At 36.1% G+C, this 14,632-nt stretch overlaps 6 protein-coding genes across 6 annotated transcripts; 1 reads left to right on the forward strand and 5 right to left on the reverse strand.

Moving 5' to 3' along the window:
* Nucleotides 1-34: 34 nt before the first annotated feature.
* On the reverse strand, nt 35-1,732 carry RO3G_08561 (uncharacterized protein; the record flags this gene model as incomplete). Its single annotated transcript, XM_067663151.1, has 4 exons — nt 35-60; nt 159-1,224; nt 1,378-1,403; nt 1,603-1,732. 4 exons carry the CDS (start codon nt 1,730-1,732, stop codon nt 35-37), a joined length of 1,248 nt encoding a protein of 415 aa, XP_067519252.1.
* Nucleotides 1,733-2,291: 559 nt separating this feature from the next.
* Nucleotides 2,292-2,732, reverse strand: RO3G_08562 (uncharacterized protein; the record flags this gene model as incomplete). Its single annotated transcript, XM_067663152.1, has 3 exons — nt 2,292-2,455; nt 2,531-2,596; nt 2,645-2,732. 3 exons carry the CDS (start codon nt 2,730-2,732, stop codon nt 2,292-2,294), a joined length of 318 nt encoding a protein of 105 aa, XP_067519253.1.
* A 1,110-nt stretch (nt 2,733-3,842) lies between these two features.
* Nucleotides 3,843-4,229, reverse strand: RO3G_08563 (uncharacterized protein; the record flags this gene model as incomplete). Its single annotated transcript, XM_067663153.1, has 2 exons — nt 3,843-4,015; nt 4,208-4,229. The coding sequence occupies 2 exons, from the start codon at nt 4,227-4,229 to the stop codon at nt 3,843-3,845; spliced, it is 195 nt and encodes a 64-aa protein (XP_067519254.1).
* A 3,817-nt stretch (nt 4,230-8,046) lies between these two features.
* Nucleotides 8,047-8,646, forward strand: RO3G_08564 (uncharacterized protein; the record flags this gene model as incomplete). The annotated part of the gene is made up of 1 exon (XM_067663154.1): nt 8,047-8,646. The coding sequence occupies one exon, from the start codon at nt 8,047-8,049 to the stop codon at nt 8,644-8,646; it is 600 nt and encodes a 199-aa protein (XP_067519255.1).
* Nucleotides 8,647-9,553: 907 nt separating this feature from the next.
* RO3G_08565 (uncharacterized protein) lies at nt 9,554-10,516 on the reverse strand (the record flags this gene model as incomplete). Its single annotated transcript, XM_067663155.1, has 1 exon — nt 9,554-10,516. One exon carries the CDS (start codon nt 10,514-10,516, stop codon nt 9,554-9,556), a length of 963 nt encoding a protein of 320 aa, XP_067519256.1.
* Nucleotides 10,517-12,139: 1,623 nt separating this feature from the next.
* On the reverse strand, nt 12,140-13,060 carry RO3G_08566 (uncharacterized protein; the record flags this gene model as incomplete). Its single annotated transcript, XM_067663156.1, has 1 exon — nt 12,140-13,060. One exon carries the CDS (start codon nt 13,058-13,060, stop codon nt 12,140-12,142), a length of 921 nt encoding a protein of 306 aa, XP_067519257.1.
* Between the last annotated feature and the right edge of the window lie 1,572 nt (nt 13,061-14,632).

Here is a 14,632-nt window from a genome sequence, read left to right on the forward strand (position 1 = left end):
TAAATATCTCAAGTAGACTTGGAACAATTTAGCTTTACAGATAATCCCAAAAAGCAAAAACTAAAAAAAAAAGTCGACAGAGCAAAGCCGTGCTTAAATATACAAATTTCTGTCTTTTCTTTTTTGCTTTTATTTAGAGCTAGTCGCTATTTCTATACCATTCTCTGTGCTTCTGTTTGTAGTGCTCCTCCTCACCAAGTCTAGCTCAATGCGAGTTTTTTCAAGTTCGAGTAATGATTCTGCATAGGCGTGCTCTTTTTCAGCCAACATAGATTTTAGACTTTCTTGTTCATCTTGGCGTTCCTCCAACTGCTTCAGTAAAGCAGCAACTTCATTCCTGTATTTGATATTAGTTGCCTCCAGACGAACCATTTTTATATGCACTTCAGACAAATCCAAGCAATCTTCTTTTAAAGAAAGTTGATGTACTAAGCTACTTGACAAATGTGCAATTCTTATAGCGTCTTCCCTACACTTTGCTTCTGTTTTCAATAGCTGACCATAAAGCTTTGATGTTTTTTCCAACGCTGCTTGATGAGCTTCCTGAGCTACTTCAGACTGCTTTTGTGCAATCGACGCGCGCTCCTCAGCCAGTAACCTTGCTGTTTGGTCTTCTTGTGATCGTCTTTGAACTTCCGTTAACAAAGTATTGATGCTTTCTTTTTGTGCATATGCCTCTTTCAACCTATGCTCCAATAATCCAACTCGATCTGCTTCCAGCAGATTTAAGGCTACTCTGTCTCTTGATTTTATTGCCGTGTATCTTGCTTTATAATAGGCTGCTTCTTCAAGTGCAGCAGCCCTAATACTCTCTGGCTTTGATAAATTATGCATCAGAGAATCCATCTGTTTAGAAACGCTGTTTTTGACTTTTCGAACTTCGGCTTTTGTTTGAACGAGTTGCTCTAGCAGCAACCGATTTTCATCCTTATCCTTTCTAAACTCAAACAACATTGCGTCTTGAATTTTGTCTTCATTTGAAAATGCTTCTTCTGAATGGCTGCACGTGTGTCGAAGAATGGAGACCTCTGTACGCCACCACTGCTCTTTTTTCTTCATCTCAGAAATGATTGTGTCACGAACCAGAATTTCTTTAAGCAATTTGCCTTTTTCTTCTGAATTCGGAGCAGAGACTCTGTTTGGTACGCCTGCTGGTATTCCTCCTCGAGGAGGACGAGGTGATGGCGTTCTTGACGTTGGCTCGCGTCCTTTGATATGGCTCAGCTTATATGTATCAGATTGTATTTCTATAGACGTCTTGGAGGATGCTCTGTCAGAATATTCTTCCAAGTTACACGGCGGGTTTGATAATTTGATATACTTTAAAAAAAATCATGTTTTAGTTTGGCTCATGTAATTTTGAGCATTCATGATTACCTCTGACTTGGTAGATTGCACCAAGTCTGTTACATTTGATTTATTTATTGCATTCATTTGCTGGGTATCTTTCACATCGTTCAACGTGGTCTTTGATATATTCAATTTGGTCACTAATTGATCTTTTTCCTCGTTCTTAAGAGTACTGTTTTCTGGGGGATATTTTATTTTAGCTAAAGGTGGCCTTTGGTCAGTTGGATGGCATGATCAAGTCAATTTACTTACAGCAATCTAAAACATGTACATATGGTCCATCTTCTGCTTTTCCATGAAGGTATTCACCGCCATAAACATAAATTTTGCTTTGATTGGAAGTTAATGATGCACCATATCGAGCTGAGGGAGGTACTCCCATGTTTTGAAAAGTAAACCATCTTTGATCTAGATGTTTATCCAGTTTAAAATCTGTTTTTTATCCCCTTTTCTCTCTCTCTCTCTCTCTCTCCCTCCCTTCTAAACTTACTTTTAATACGAAATGCATATAAATCGCCCAATGGTACGCCATTTATACCTCTTCCTCCAAATATATATATAGTATCGTCTACTAAAGCAGCTCCACAGCTCTCCCTTGGCGTTGGTATATAGCCAACTGCATTCACTTGATTCCAAGTTTGCGTAATGAGATCAAAATACCAGATATCGTTATACAAATGGCTGGTATCAACACCGCCAAAACTAAATTAGACAATGAGTATGCGCTAATCTGTATAACTACAACATTAAGAATGTATTACATGTACAACTTGTTATCATAAGCGACTGATATGTGTCCTGCTCTTGGTGATGGTGCTTGATTGGTATATGGAATAAGCTGCCATTCTGCTTTTGCTGAGATTTTTTTTTTTTCATTGTTCTATTAATACACTTGCTTCATATTTTTTACGCTCTATTTTTTTTATTTTTATTTTTATTTTTTACTCACATTCCTTTATATTAAACATATACAAATCATTCAAATATTGGCCTTGATGATGTCCACCCCAAACGTATATACTGCCATTATGAGCTGACATTGTGTGTCCTGATCTACCACGAGGTGGGTTACCACTAATTCTAATTTTTGACCATTGATTTGAATCTATTAGATAGGATCTAAATGTTAATAATGGGACTTTTATAGGTTTAAGAGCAATGGATGTTCTGATCTATTTACGTGTGTGCAAAATGTATAATTGAGGATCCCAAACTTCTCCTGAATTGATGGGTTCTCCGCCAAACACTATGGTCATCATATTAGTTACATGTCGTTTAAGGTCTTTTTCATTACACAGCACAAGTCCATCGATCGAGACAATAGCTGTAGAGCCTCTTGGGGAAGGAATATCACCCGAGGCATGGATTGTACTGGCAGACATTGTGTCTATTAAAATAAATTGTTTGAAACATTTATATAACAAAGCGCTGTTCAGCAATCATTACTTGTATCTATCAAAAACAAATTCTTTTTTATGCTGCCTTTATGAAACCCGCCGAATACAAGAAGGTGCTGATTGTCAATCATGGCTGCTCCATGTCCAAATCTTGGTAAAGCAGCACTGCTTCCACTTAACTTGCGTTGTGACCAAGGGTGTACTGTTTTTTCACTGCTGCTGGCTTTTGTGAATTTTGAAAATAAAGTCATTTTCAAAAAGGCAAAAAAAAAAGAAGAAAAATAAAAGTGTTGTCTATTTCCAGATGCGTCGGCTGAGTCTCAATGAGCTTTGCAAGCAGGTGCTGTCAATCTCGTGGCAGGTGAAGCTTTTTTTTTTTTTTTTTTTTTTTTTTTTTTTTTGTATGACAAGTGGTAGGTGAAATATGCATGTCATGCCAGACTGTTCCTTGATTTTATTCTCCTCTTCTTCCTCCTTTCTCCTGTCACTTGGCGAGACTATCTGAAAAAAATCAACCCCCGCTTTTTGATGTCTGAAAATCAGGGTTTGCAGCTGAAAATAAAGGACTAAAGTATGGTTTGTTATAACAAGTAATCGAATGACTCTTGTAAGCATCAGAGAAATCAAAACGGCAACTTTTATTAAAAAAGAGGCAATATACGTTATAATTGTTTTATTTGTGTAACTTTTAAGCTATTACTCTTTTAGTTCACGTTGTTCACCTTGGTTTGTCAAACGAACATGCTTTGTTACTATGAAACTTGCCTTTTTTATTATTCTTTAGCATTCCTGTATTTCTGCAGTGCTCAATGGAAAAAACGAATTGATTACGTTTCATAAATTTCTCAAATAACAAGGATGTGTTGAAAAGACCAACATCATTCTATGTTTGAGACGCGTCTGTTTTCGCTTTTTATCAAATAAGAGAAAAGTACTGCGATACCAAGCATTTAAGAAATGCCATGGGCTAATGCTTGAATGATATGCAAGTATAAGTTGCTTTGGGCGCATTCTTCATCTCATATGCTATGGCTATATCGACGAACGCGTGATAAACGTTTCTTTACAATTTCCTTTCTATAATCTTAATTATGATCAACATAAAGCCAATGCAGTCGATATGCCAATGAATGTCATATTAAATATTCTCGGAATCAAAGAATGACAGTAAGCATTCTTGACTGCGAATGATGCAACCATAGCCTTAATTCCATGTTCGACTGATGGTATATGCCTCAAACTTTGCAATATAATTGGTTGTTGCACGTCTAACATTCCAATTAAATATAATATAAAAAGAGGGTTAATTGAAGCATATCCTTTTCTTTTCAAGATCATGTATCTGATGTACGGACTATTGTAGATGAAAGTAAAATTCTAGACTACTCTGCCACTTGTTAACTTATTTCCCATTGTTTAAACAAGGTTTGTGGTCGATATGAAGTCATATTCTAGTTTACCCTTTCCGCTGGTGATTTCCATTGCTTTTATGAGAATGTTCAACTCATAAAAGCTCAATAGTTCTTTGGAATTTGCTGTTATTTTTTTTTTTTATATTTAAAATCAAATGAAAAAGACTGACGATTGATTAAAATATATAATATACGTCTTGTGTTTTGCTATTTTAAAAATATACCAAAATAAAGTAACGTGCTTAAAGTTAGGGAGTATTGTATGCTAAGGATCTTTACTTTTTCATTGGGTAATGGTGGAGGTGGTTTTTTTTTTTTTTTTTTTTTTTTTTTTTTTTTTCTATTCAAAAGGAAATTAATCTTGAAGTATCAATACAATGCTATTTCGATTTATAAAGGAATTTAACAAGATATGCGAGATGTTCATAATTCCTTGAGACTGTGGATGGCATACATCATGAAAAAGGCAACAGACATTGAGCAGTTGCTTACGTTTTTAGTCATGTACGGCATGTAGCTCGAATGATCCACCTTGTAGATTTCGCTTGGCTGAATGGTATTGTAGAAATATAGAAAGCTTTAGTAAGAGACCACTACACCTTCTGAAAGAAGACAACTCTGTTAATAATAGGATGCAGACCACGGACTATAACGAGCATATGTATAGTGTAGGACCCCTATTACACAGATACAACGCAAGCCAAGTCCAACAATGGTTTCTTGTTAAAAGACGATAGAGCTCGAGGAGGGAGTGGAACTAGTTATGGCTGAATGATAAAGAAAAGAATGAAAAAGTTTTTGTGAAGCATTCATTACTCTAATTTTGTAACTTAAATGTGAATTTTGCTTCAAATCGGAATACGACACCAACAAAGCATATATGCTGGGGACGTCAGTTTATGATGATCTTTCAAAGCAAATGCATGTATATACATACTTGCAATAGTAGCCCATTGTTTTGATAACGAGAATATACCCAATGCTTTATTATCTCTTTAAGAAAGATTTGCATGGATCCAATAGCACCCACTATAGATCTATAGTCATTATAACAAACGCAGCAAAATGTTTGATTAGCTATTGAATCAGTATTGCTATATTTTGCCCGAGTGGATATTTTAACCTGCTTGGAAATCGTATTACCTGATAACCTATGATAAACAAAGTCTATGGAAGTTGCATCTTTCTTTGACTTGGTAACTTAAAATGACATGATTCAGTCACTAGTCTATTATAGCAGGAACGACAATGGTATATTAGATGACGCTTTCTTTAATGTGTTGCACAGCAATAACAAACAAACTGCACAGAAAAAGGATTTGCCTATACAAGTCTTTATGCGTGTTGAATGATAAAACTTGCGCGTATGAATGATCAAATTGAGAAAGTACAATACTAAATAAAAAGTCTTGTAAACTAGACGTAATGTTTTGGACAATAGTTGACATCCCCATGTTTACATGTAAATTCCTCTGTCATGATTCACACGCTTCCCTTTTTTTTTATATGTAAAGTGATGCTATCGTTGCATCATGTTATAATTAAGCTATTTTTTTTTTTTTTTTTTTTTTTGCAGAAAAATTAGCGTAAAAACTTGAATGTCGTTATGCTTACCGTGTTTCTTACACAAGATGTATCGATCCTCAGTAGTACAGACAGGCTTATGAGCAATTTCATTTCTTGTTAGAAAACCTTGGCAGAAAAAAAATTTTTTTTTTAAAAAAAAAAAAAAAAAAAAAAAAAAAAAAAAAGAGAGAGAGAGAGAGAGAGAAAGCCTTCTGGTGACAGGTAGGAATTACAAGATTGAAAATGTTCAAGACAAAATTTATTTGTTTTTGAAGCTAGTCCAATGTCAGAAAGACATTACAAAAAGTGACCAAGGTTTGAATTTAGGTTCATTACAAATAAGCGCTACACCTACGTGTATTACACAACACGTCATATGGCACAGTACCCACATTAAGTCTAATAATCCATAGTTTACCCTCTCCTTGATTATAGAACTTGCACAAAGTTTTCATTGTTAAGGACTCTTGTCATAAATTTAAAAAATACATAATCGAACGAGAACATGGTTTAGATTTATAGCTTTAGGGTTGTAAGCATTGTAAATTCTAGGCGGAATCTGACCAAGTCTGTTTAGAAAATGATTGTATTAGGATAGTTGTGGGAGTATATTGCTGCACATTTGAAAATGAGCAACGTATCACTTTCTTATAAAATGGTATGACTTTTTGGTGAGTGTACTTGCCTTATTTTACCATACATCACCTCACAATGTTGCAAAAAAAAAAAAAAAAAAAAAAAAAAAAAAAAGGAGAGAGAGAGAGGAAAGGGTACTAAGTTGACTATACAAAATACCTGTGAATACTCATGCTTTTGATCGATTAGTGATTTGAACAAGCCAAGTTGGTATGAGTCATGATTGTCGTTGTATTTTGTTTTTGTTCAATGGTTGTATTCTGACCAAGGATCCGATTACTTTCACAACATAAGCTGTTTAAATCAAGACTGTCTTTGGCAAGCTGATCTCTACTCAAACAGTAATTCCTTTTTGCCTTCATCATCTGCAACTCTAAAGTCTGTAGGACAAGTACAGACTATTGTATCCACGTGAGAGAGTATAAAGATAGTTCATTAAGATCTGAACTGGCTATGTACAATAAAGGGGAATGAGGATCCTCTTTTCTCTCCCCCCCCCTCGTTTCATTTTTTCTTACTGTTTATAATATCCAATTTGCACTCTGTAAATTCCTATTGTATCCAAAAAAAAAACAAAAATGAAGGGAATTTTCTATACAATGTTTCAATTAGATAACCCCACAATTTTTTCAATCCAATTTATTACCAGGGCTCATCAATGATTCTGGACTGTTTCACTATTAAAATAATATTACTGTTTAATAATCTGATGTTGATCTTCATTTTCACTTGTTTCTATCCAAGTCAATAGGATCTACAAAATGCATCATTTTTTCTTTTAATTAACGTATGCTTTATAACAATGATTACGTTTTCAAGCTGTATAAAGTAAAGTCATAAAAAAAAAAAAAAAAAAAAGCCGCGGTTATTTGATCAAGAATAGGTAAATTACAAAATAAGTGAAGATAATGAATAGAAGATTTTCTCTTTTGAAAAGCTATTCTATTTTCTTAAAAAGGAAAAAGATTCTTTTCCCTCGGTTGAATGCATACCGACATTGTTTAAGGGGAATAGAAAGAAAGCGAAAAGAGAGAAAAGAGAAAGAGAGAGAGAGAGAGAGAGAAAGGGTATGAGAGATGTAATGAACATTTTTTCTTTTTTTCCTTTTTTTTTTTTTTTTTTTTTTCTCTTTTAAATAATAAATCTTATACTTTATGAATGATTCAATAGCCAGTCGTAGTCATCTTGAGTACCCTGAAAGTGCTTATATGCAAAACTCATCTGATTCAATTAATAAATTAAAATCACCGACACGTCAAGTATCAACCAACTCGCTGTCAACCATTGGTCTTGGGATCCACACATTTCACCCACGCCTTCAATCCTCTATTGTGTGGATAGACGATGAATATAAAGAATTAGATAAATTAAAGGAAGTACAACAAGGAGAAATAAAAAAGAGACAAAAATTTAGTCTAAAAGCTGTTTGTAACTTGTTGACAATATTACTTGTTATCGGCTTAATCCTTTTTTTATTCATTTATCCTTTAACAAATAAATAAGAAAAACATTTCCCTTTTCTTTTTAATCATCGGAATTGTTAGTTCCGTTAGTGGCACCTTGAAAAAAAAAAAAAAAATTGTCGTGCATCAAGACACAAGATTTGAAGCATCTATGAAATATAAATTCATCTTTTTCTTATTTTCTTTTTTTTTCTTCTTCTTGTTTCTTATTCTTTATAAAAAATGGATTGTGAATTTAATAATTCGAGTGATATTCTTTTTCCATCCGATGCTGGTTTACCAAAATTATCTTCACCTCTTGATTATAAAGTACCAGAATCATTTGATTGGGCCACTCAAGATTTTATGTACACCTTTCATGACAAGTCAACAAACGAGTTGAATAATTTTCTTTGCTTTAAACAATATGTGCCTGTAAACAAACAAGAAGAACAAGAAAAGCAACTATTATCCCAAGTCCATCAATATCTGTCTACTGGACAGTCTGAATTAAATGAGATCCTCAAAGGGTTTCATCTTTCTGTACAAAAATCAATTCAAAACAATCAAGCACAAAACACTTTGCCTGGATTGTCTTGGGCTGAAGAAGCAAATCAATATTACGGTGGTAATGACATCGGTGACTTGACAATGGTACAAGAATTAGAAGGAAAGAAGCAAAAGATGGAACGAGAGGATGATGATAACATTGAATCATTATCTGATATTAGCCTTGATGAAAAGCCTTTACCTGTGCTACCAAAAAAGAAGAAATCAACTTTATTCAACAAGATTAAATCAAATACAAGAAAAGTGTTTCGAAAATTATTGGTTATTTCATAACTTTTCTCCTTCCTTCTCTTTTTGTAAATATCTCCCTCCTTAAAAAAAAATTGTATTGCAGTCTTAAAGCAACACAAACCTTTGATACCCGAAAAAAAAAAAAAAAAAAGTGGGCTGGCTATACTTTAAAAAAAAAATGCATGTTCTCTCTTTGAAATAGAATTCTGTTCCCCCTTTTTTTTCTTTTGTTTACAATAAAAACTTGAAGACTTATTGTTCTGTATTCATCAAACAAAGATTAGAGTGTCAGCTTAAGAGAGATGACTTCCAAGTTCTTTCAACCGAGCCTTGTGTTTTTGTAGGATGAGTAGACATCTTTTAGAAAGATCAACAGCCATCAAATCAAGATGCGTTTCATATCTGCGTGATCCCGGCCCATGACAAGCTTTAATTTAGTGTAAGACAAAAGGCTGAAACCCTGTGTTCAGCTCTTTCTTTTTGTTCACATGAGTTTTTCATCCTTTAGACACACCATTGTCTGTGCTGCCACACATATACACACACACATCCCTGAAATAATAAAAAAAAAATATGGTTGGTATCCAAAAGACTTGTTACAACCTAAACAGTCTGGCTTTTGAACAAGAATAGAGGTTTGTAGGAAAAGTAACAAAAAAAAAAATCAAGTTTAGTATGTCCGTCTTTGTTACAATAGTAATTTTTTTTAATGGTTTCATATTTTATACAAGCTGCTTATTGTATTCATTTTGTTTATCCCTTTTCTTTTTTAATAATAAAAAAAAATATTCTGTTTTCTTGAATAAATAAACATGATTCTTGTCTTTCTATACAATTCCTAGTGTCCTTTTTAAAATGCAACAGAAAAAAAAAAAAAAAAAGATTGTTACAAGTGTTTCAACTTTTATACACACAAAAAAAAATATCAATTCTTTTACACATGATTTGTTTAATACAAGATTGAATTGGCCCATTCATCCGCCACCGAGATCAGTTCAAAGGTGTAATCGGCCGGCTCGATACTCGAACTGGGCGTGATCGATCCTGGTGTGCCCAGCCCGCTTGCTGCCATGGTCGCCGGTGAAGGAGAAGGATGATCGAGTGCGAATGGCATGAGGGATGATTGACCAGCAAACAGCTCATGATCTTTTTGACAGAGGTCACTGATGGCAGAGAAGGCGGTTGTATAATTTTCCTTGGGTTGGAGGGTGAGATCGATCAGACGAGAGAAATTGCGCAAGTCGGGCATGGCCATCTTTTCCATCAGCAGCCGGATGTCGCTCAGGCTTTTCCTAAACTCCCTCTGGGCTTCCTCTGCCAACACGGGATGATGAAAGTCAACGGCATGCGTCAGGGCGGCAAAGACAGCCGAGAAGGCCGAGAAGGAAGGGGCATAGATCAGAGGAGGATGCTTGAGGGTGAGGGAGACGATGGTCGTGATCGCATTGGCCAGGGTACGTCGTCTGTCGCGATGCTCATTCTGTTTGCAGCACATGATCAGGGACAGTTCGAGGTCATGACAGAGCAAGTGAAGGTTGACGATGGCGGCCATCGGTGGGATCTCGTTCTCTGTCCAGCGCAATTCGGCAGGCAGCATCTCTCTCCAGCGGTAAAGGGTGTCCAAGAACTGAAGGATTTGATTTTCCTCATGGACCGTCCAGAGCGCCTGGACCTCGTACGTAAAGAACCGAATCACTTTTTCAACCAGCATCATCAGCTTACAGAGCTGATTAAAGGCCTCCAGCAAGACCCGTTCGCCCACCGTATCCTCGGGTAAAGCGATGGGCAGATCGATCGCAATGGCCTTGGCTGCCAGCATCCAAGGTCTTTCCATCGTACAACTCTCTAGCTTGTCCATCACAAAACATGCCCACAACACACGTTTACGAAGCTCAATGTCGCACTGAGACATCTGGCTGCTGTAGTGCGAGGTATGCAGACCGAGTTCGAAACACATCCGGATCGCCATCCCGCTGTACATCCACGCTCGACTCGATCGGTGTTGACCGGGTTCATACAGCGCCAGATAGATCAGCGCGATCACGGTGCTGATCCGTGGCACGTCCAAGAAATCGTCCATCAGCTTCCTCGCCCGATGGTAATAGACCTCGTCCTCGGCTGCCTGCGGTGAGGATCGTTTGGATGCGTGGGCATAGATCACGTTGAGCAAGAGGGGCGTGATCAGTGGGCCCTTGATCTGGAGTTGATCGTAAAACAGGGTACGTGAGAGGATCGGGAGGAGGTGGGGGCAGCAGTCGGTAAAAAAGAGGTCGATCAGTTCTTCTTGACTTGAACGTGAAGGCATCTCGATCGGTGTACTGTAATAAGTCGGTAGCGGAGGCTCAGGTGTCCAGCAAACGAATTCACCATAACTACGCCAGGGCGTCACATTCTCATTCTCCAGCTTCGTGCTCTCGTCCGTGTTCAGCGAGAGCTGGACGAGGCCCTGGGTGAGCTGTCGGATCATTGTGTCGGGTCGGGTGGAAGAGGGGTGCTGTGACGGGTCTGTGTGGATCAGGTCGGGTTGCGTTGCAAACAGACTGTGTGATCTGTCGGGCGTATATTTCTTGTTGTCATCCACTGGATCGGTTGTTTCTGGATTGTCTAAAGGTTGTAATCGAATCAGATTTTCGTCTGGGTTCTTTAAATAAGAGCATTTGCGTCTTCGAGCTATTGGTTTATCAGCCAAAGAGTGAGCTTGTCTTTGATTTTCATCTTACCTTTGCACTATTTTAGAGGCAAAGAAAGAGGTGAGTGAGGTGTGAGCCGTTTAGGATAGATTGTACCTGCATACAAGGTTGCTTGCCATCGCACTATACAAAAAAAGAGTTGATGATGATTGTATTCACCAAGTGTTGTCTTGTGTACCTTTATTTTCTTCATTCGGCAAGGATGACAGGCTCTTCCAACCTTGAGTCGTTTTTGTTTGCTGTCATCTATCAATCCATGTTTAGTTGAGATGCACATCGAAAGTTAGGATCGTAAACCTTTTAAAGGTAGTTCAAGTGTAGCAAACATTTTATAAAAAAAGAAAAAAAAAAAAAAGAATGAATTCAATAATGCAAAAATAAACAAGAAAAACCAGAAAATCTCGTTTCCTTTTTTAATAACTGACATAAAATGCGTCTTCTCCAATCAAATGAATCGACTCAAAATGAGTAAAAAAAAAAAAAAAAAAGGACCCTTGGGAACCTGTGAGTGAAAAAAACAAAAACAAAAAAAAATGGGATTGAGGGATGGGGGGTTGGGGTATAAAATAAGGTTTGTTATGATCCATGACAGAAATCCAGCAACCACTTCCCTTCCTTTTTTTTTTTTATTTATTGCAGGGTAAAAAGAGGACATAAAAGACGGGTGATGATGATATGTACAGATAAGAGGGAATAAAGTAAAGTGTTACATGTCCACAATACGTTGCACTTTACCACAATCCAGCAAGTGTTCACCTCTGTACTTTATCAAATATTCTCCATTTTCTTTTGCTGTTACGGTTTTATTCACCGGACAACCCTGATGGTAACCATTAGAACAGGTTTTAAGACTTGGTTTCACATGTTACCTTTGTACTATTGGAACATTTATAATAAATGCTCTTGTTGCCCGTCTTCTTTTGAATTGTATTTCCATTATTCTTCCAAAAGAATCCATCGTTGTACGGATTCTCTCGGGTCTCTACGATTTTAGAAATGGCCTGCATCTCACGTCTTCTTCTTGTTTTTGGAGGTAGAAATGTGTTGTCATGACTACAAGAGGATCGAGGCTGATCCGATTGGATCTCTTGTGGATTGAATGAGAAAGGTGGGGAGAGTGGATGAATGTCTTTTTGATTCGTCATGATGGATGTCATGGATGGTTGAGGAAAACTATTAAAAGAGGATGAGGATGCATTCGTTGTCTGGAGCAAGTACCTTAATGAAAAGATGGAAGCAGAAGTCGAGTTGGAACAGACAGGTGAAAAAGTACGCTCGTCTAATTCATCATTCGAATTCGAGCTACCATCAAAGGAAGAACCCAATGCAGAGTCACGACGGATACAATCATCTTCTAACAAGATGTCGATCGCACTCGGTCTTCTCTCGCCAAGCTCGTGCTGTCCGTTCATCAGAGGCTGGTTGAAGAGTGATTGAGGATCGTTCTGTGAGATGAACGGGTGTTCCTTTTGTTTTAATAATAACAAATCGAGTTCCTTGGCTCTCAGTTTCGCTTCTTCCGTCCTTCGTTTGTCTTCTTCTACTTTACTTGATAAAATCAGTCGAAGCAAGTCTGGTTGTGATTGGTAATAGACAATAACATCCCTGAGGTCACAGGCAACAGGGTCTGTAAGGAGTTGGTTATTTGTCTTTAGTGCCCATGCATCTTGTTGAATAGGTTGAAAATCATTATTTATTATAAATTCGTCATTTTTATACATTTCCTTTTGCATCAAAGGTTGTTGTTGATATTCAAAATTATTCATATTCAAAAGAGAGAGAGAAAAAAGGGCGCCCTTTTTTTTTTACGTATTCCAGTTTCTTTTATTTCAATTGGTAGATATCGTGAAACATTGACCAAAGAAACTGAGATACAACACCCGTGAAACACTTTTAATCCCACCAATAGCCACTATACGGAAACTTCCTTTTATACACCTCTTTTAAAAAAAAAAAAATAATAAACACCCTTTCTCATGTTTGTATCGTCAAAAAGAACGATACGTTCACTAAATGACTTGAAATAAAGAAAAAGGAAAGTAAAAGGGAATGTAACGTGATCATCGTGAGATGAATAACAAGTGGTTGCACTTTAAAGAAGAAGAAGAAAAAAAAAAAAAATAAAAAAGTGAATCCACTTTTTGTTGCTTATTTTTTTTATAAAAAAAAGAGTATTGAATGAGCAACAGATGATGATGTCGATGTATGCTTCAGACACACAGAGTCTATTCATCAACTTATTTCAAAAGATCCTAAGCTTCGGAGGTCTTTTTGTTTACCCCACTACAAATTTCCTTTTTTAACATTCTTTTGTAAAACATATCGTCACCACATCAAAGACAAGACTAATTTCATCTCTCTTTTTCTTATTTAAATAATCTCTCTATTCTTAAAGATCAATCAAAAAGGACCCTTTTCTTGTCTAATTTTAAGGGATTTTCGTAAAGGATTACATAATGCAAATCCTTTTTTTTTTTTTTTTTTTTTCCTGCTTCGATTTCAACTCATACGTTTTTTTTTTTTTTTTTTTTTTTTTTTTCTTTTTTTCTATTATTATTTATATTAATTGAAGTATAAACTCCTCTCGATTTTACTAAAGAAAAGAGAGAATTTAAAGTATAGTCAAGAGTGACGTGAGTATTATTTGTGATAGTCTAATGGTGGTTATCAAAAGACACAATATGCTGTAATGTGTTTATTAGCATCAAACCATTGAGCTGATTTCATTTGGTCCCTTCAGTCAACAAAGGATTTTCACATGTTCAATCAGATAACCACGTCACGTTTGTGATTGATCTCGGTTAGATAAACGAAAAGAAAAGGAAGAAAGAGAGCCTATTTTTTTAGCCTGTTTCATCTCAAACTTGATCATGAGCTTTTTGTGCAAGAAGACTAGGTTGTAAGCAATGTCAACCGTTCTTTTTGACGCACTGACATTTTATTCTGTATAGCTTTAACTCATATTCTATTGAACAGTTCTTCTCAATCTTTTATTGAGCATCATTTCATTAATCACTAATCAACCTCAAAACTTTTTTAATTTCTAAATTCACAGCTTTATTTGTCCTGAGATATATTTTATGAATGTAATTTGATTTCAATAAGATATCACCAAGCACTACCACAAATATCATTTTTGTTTATTCGTGTTTATTAAATCTAATCTTGTGCTTCTCTTTTTCAATTGAACAATTCATGTACCTATCACTTTATGTTTGTCACATAAAGAAAAAAGAGAGAGAGAAAAAAAAGATCCTCTTCATCTTTCAACCTTCTTATTTCTATTTTTGTACAAAATATAAAACCTCACTGGTTCAATCAGAATTGGATGATGCCAG

The sequence above is a fragment of the Rhizopus delemar genome, genomic scaffold (genome assembly GCF_000149305.1).
Source record: "Rhizopus delemar RA 99-880 supercont3.6 genomic scaffold, whole genome shotgun sequence".
NCBI classification, from domain to species: domain Eukaryota; kingdom Fungi; phylum Mucoromycota; class Mucoromycetes; order Mucorales; family Rhizopodaceae; genus Rhizopus; species Rhizopus delemar.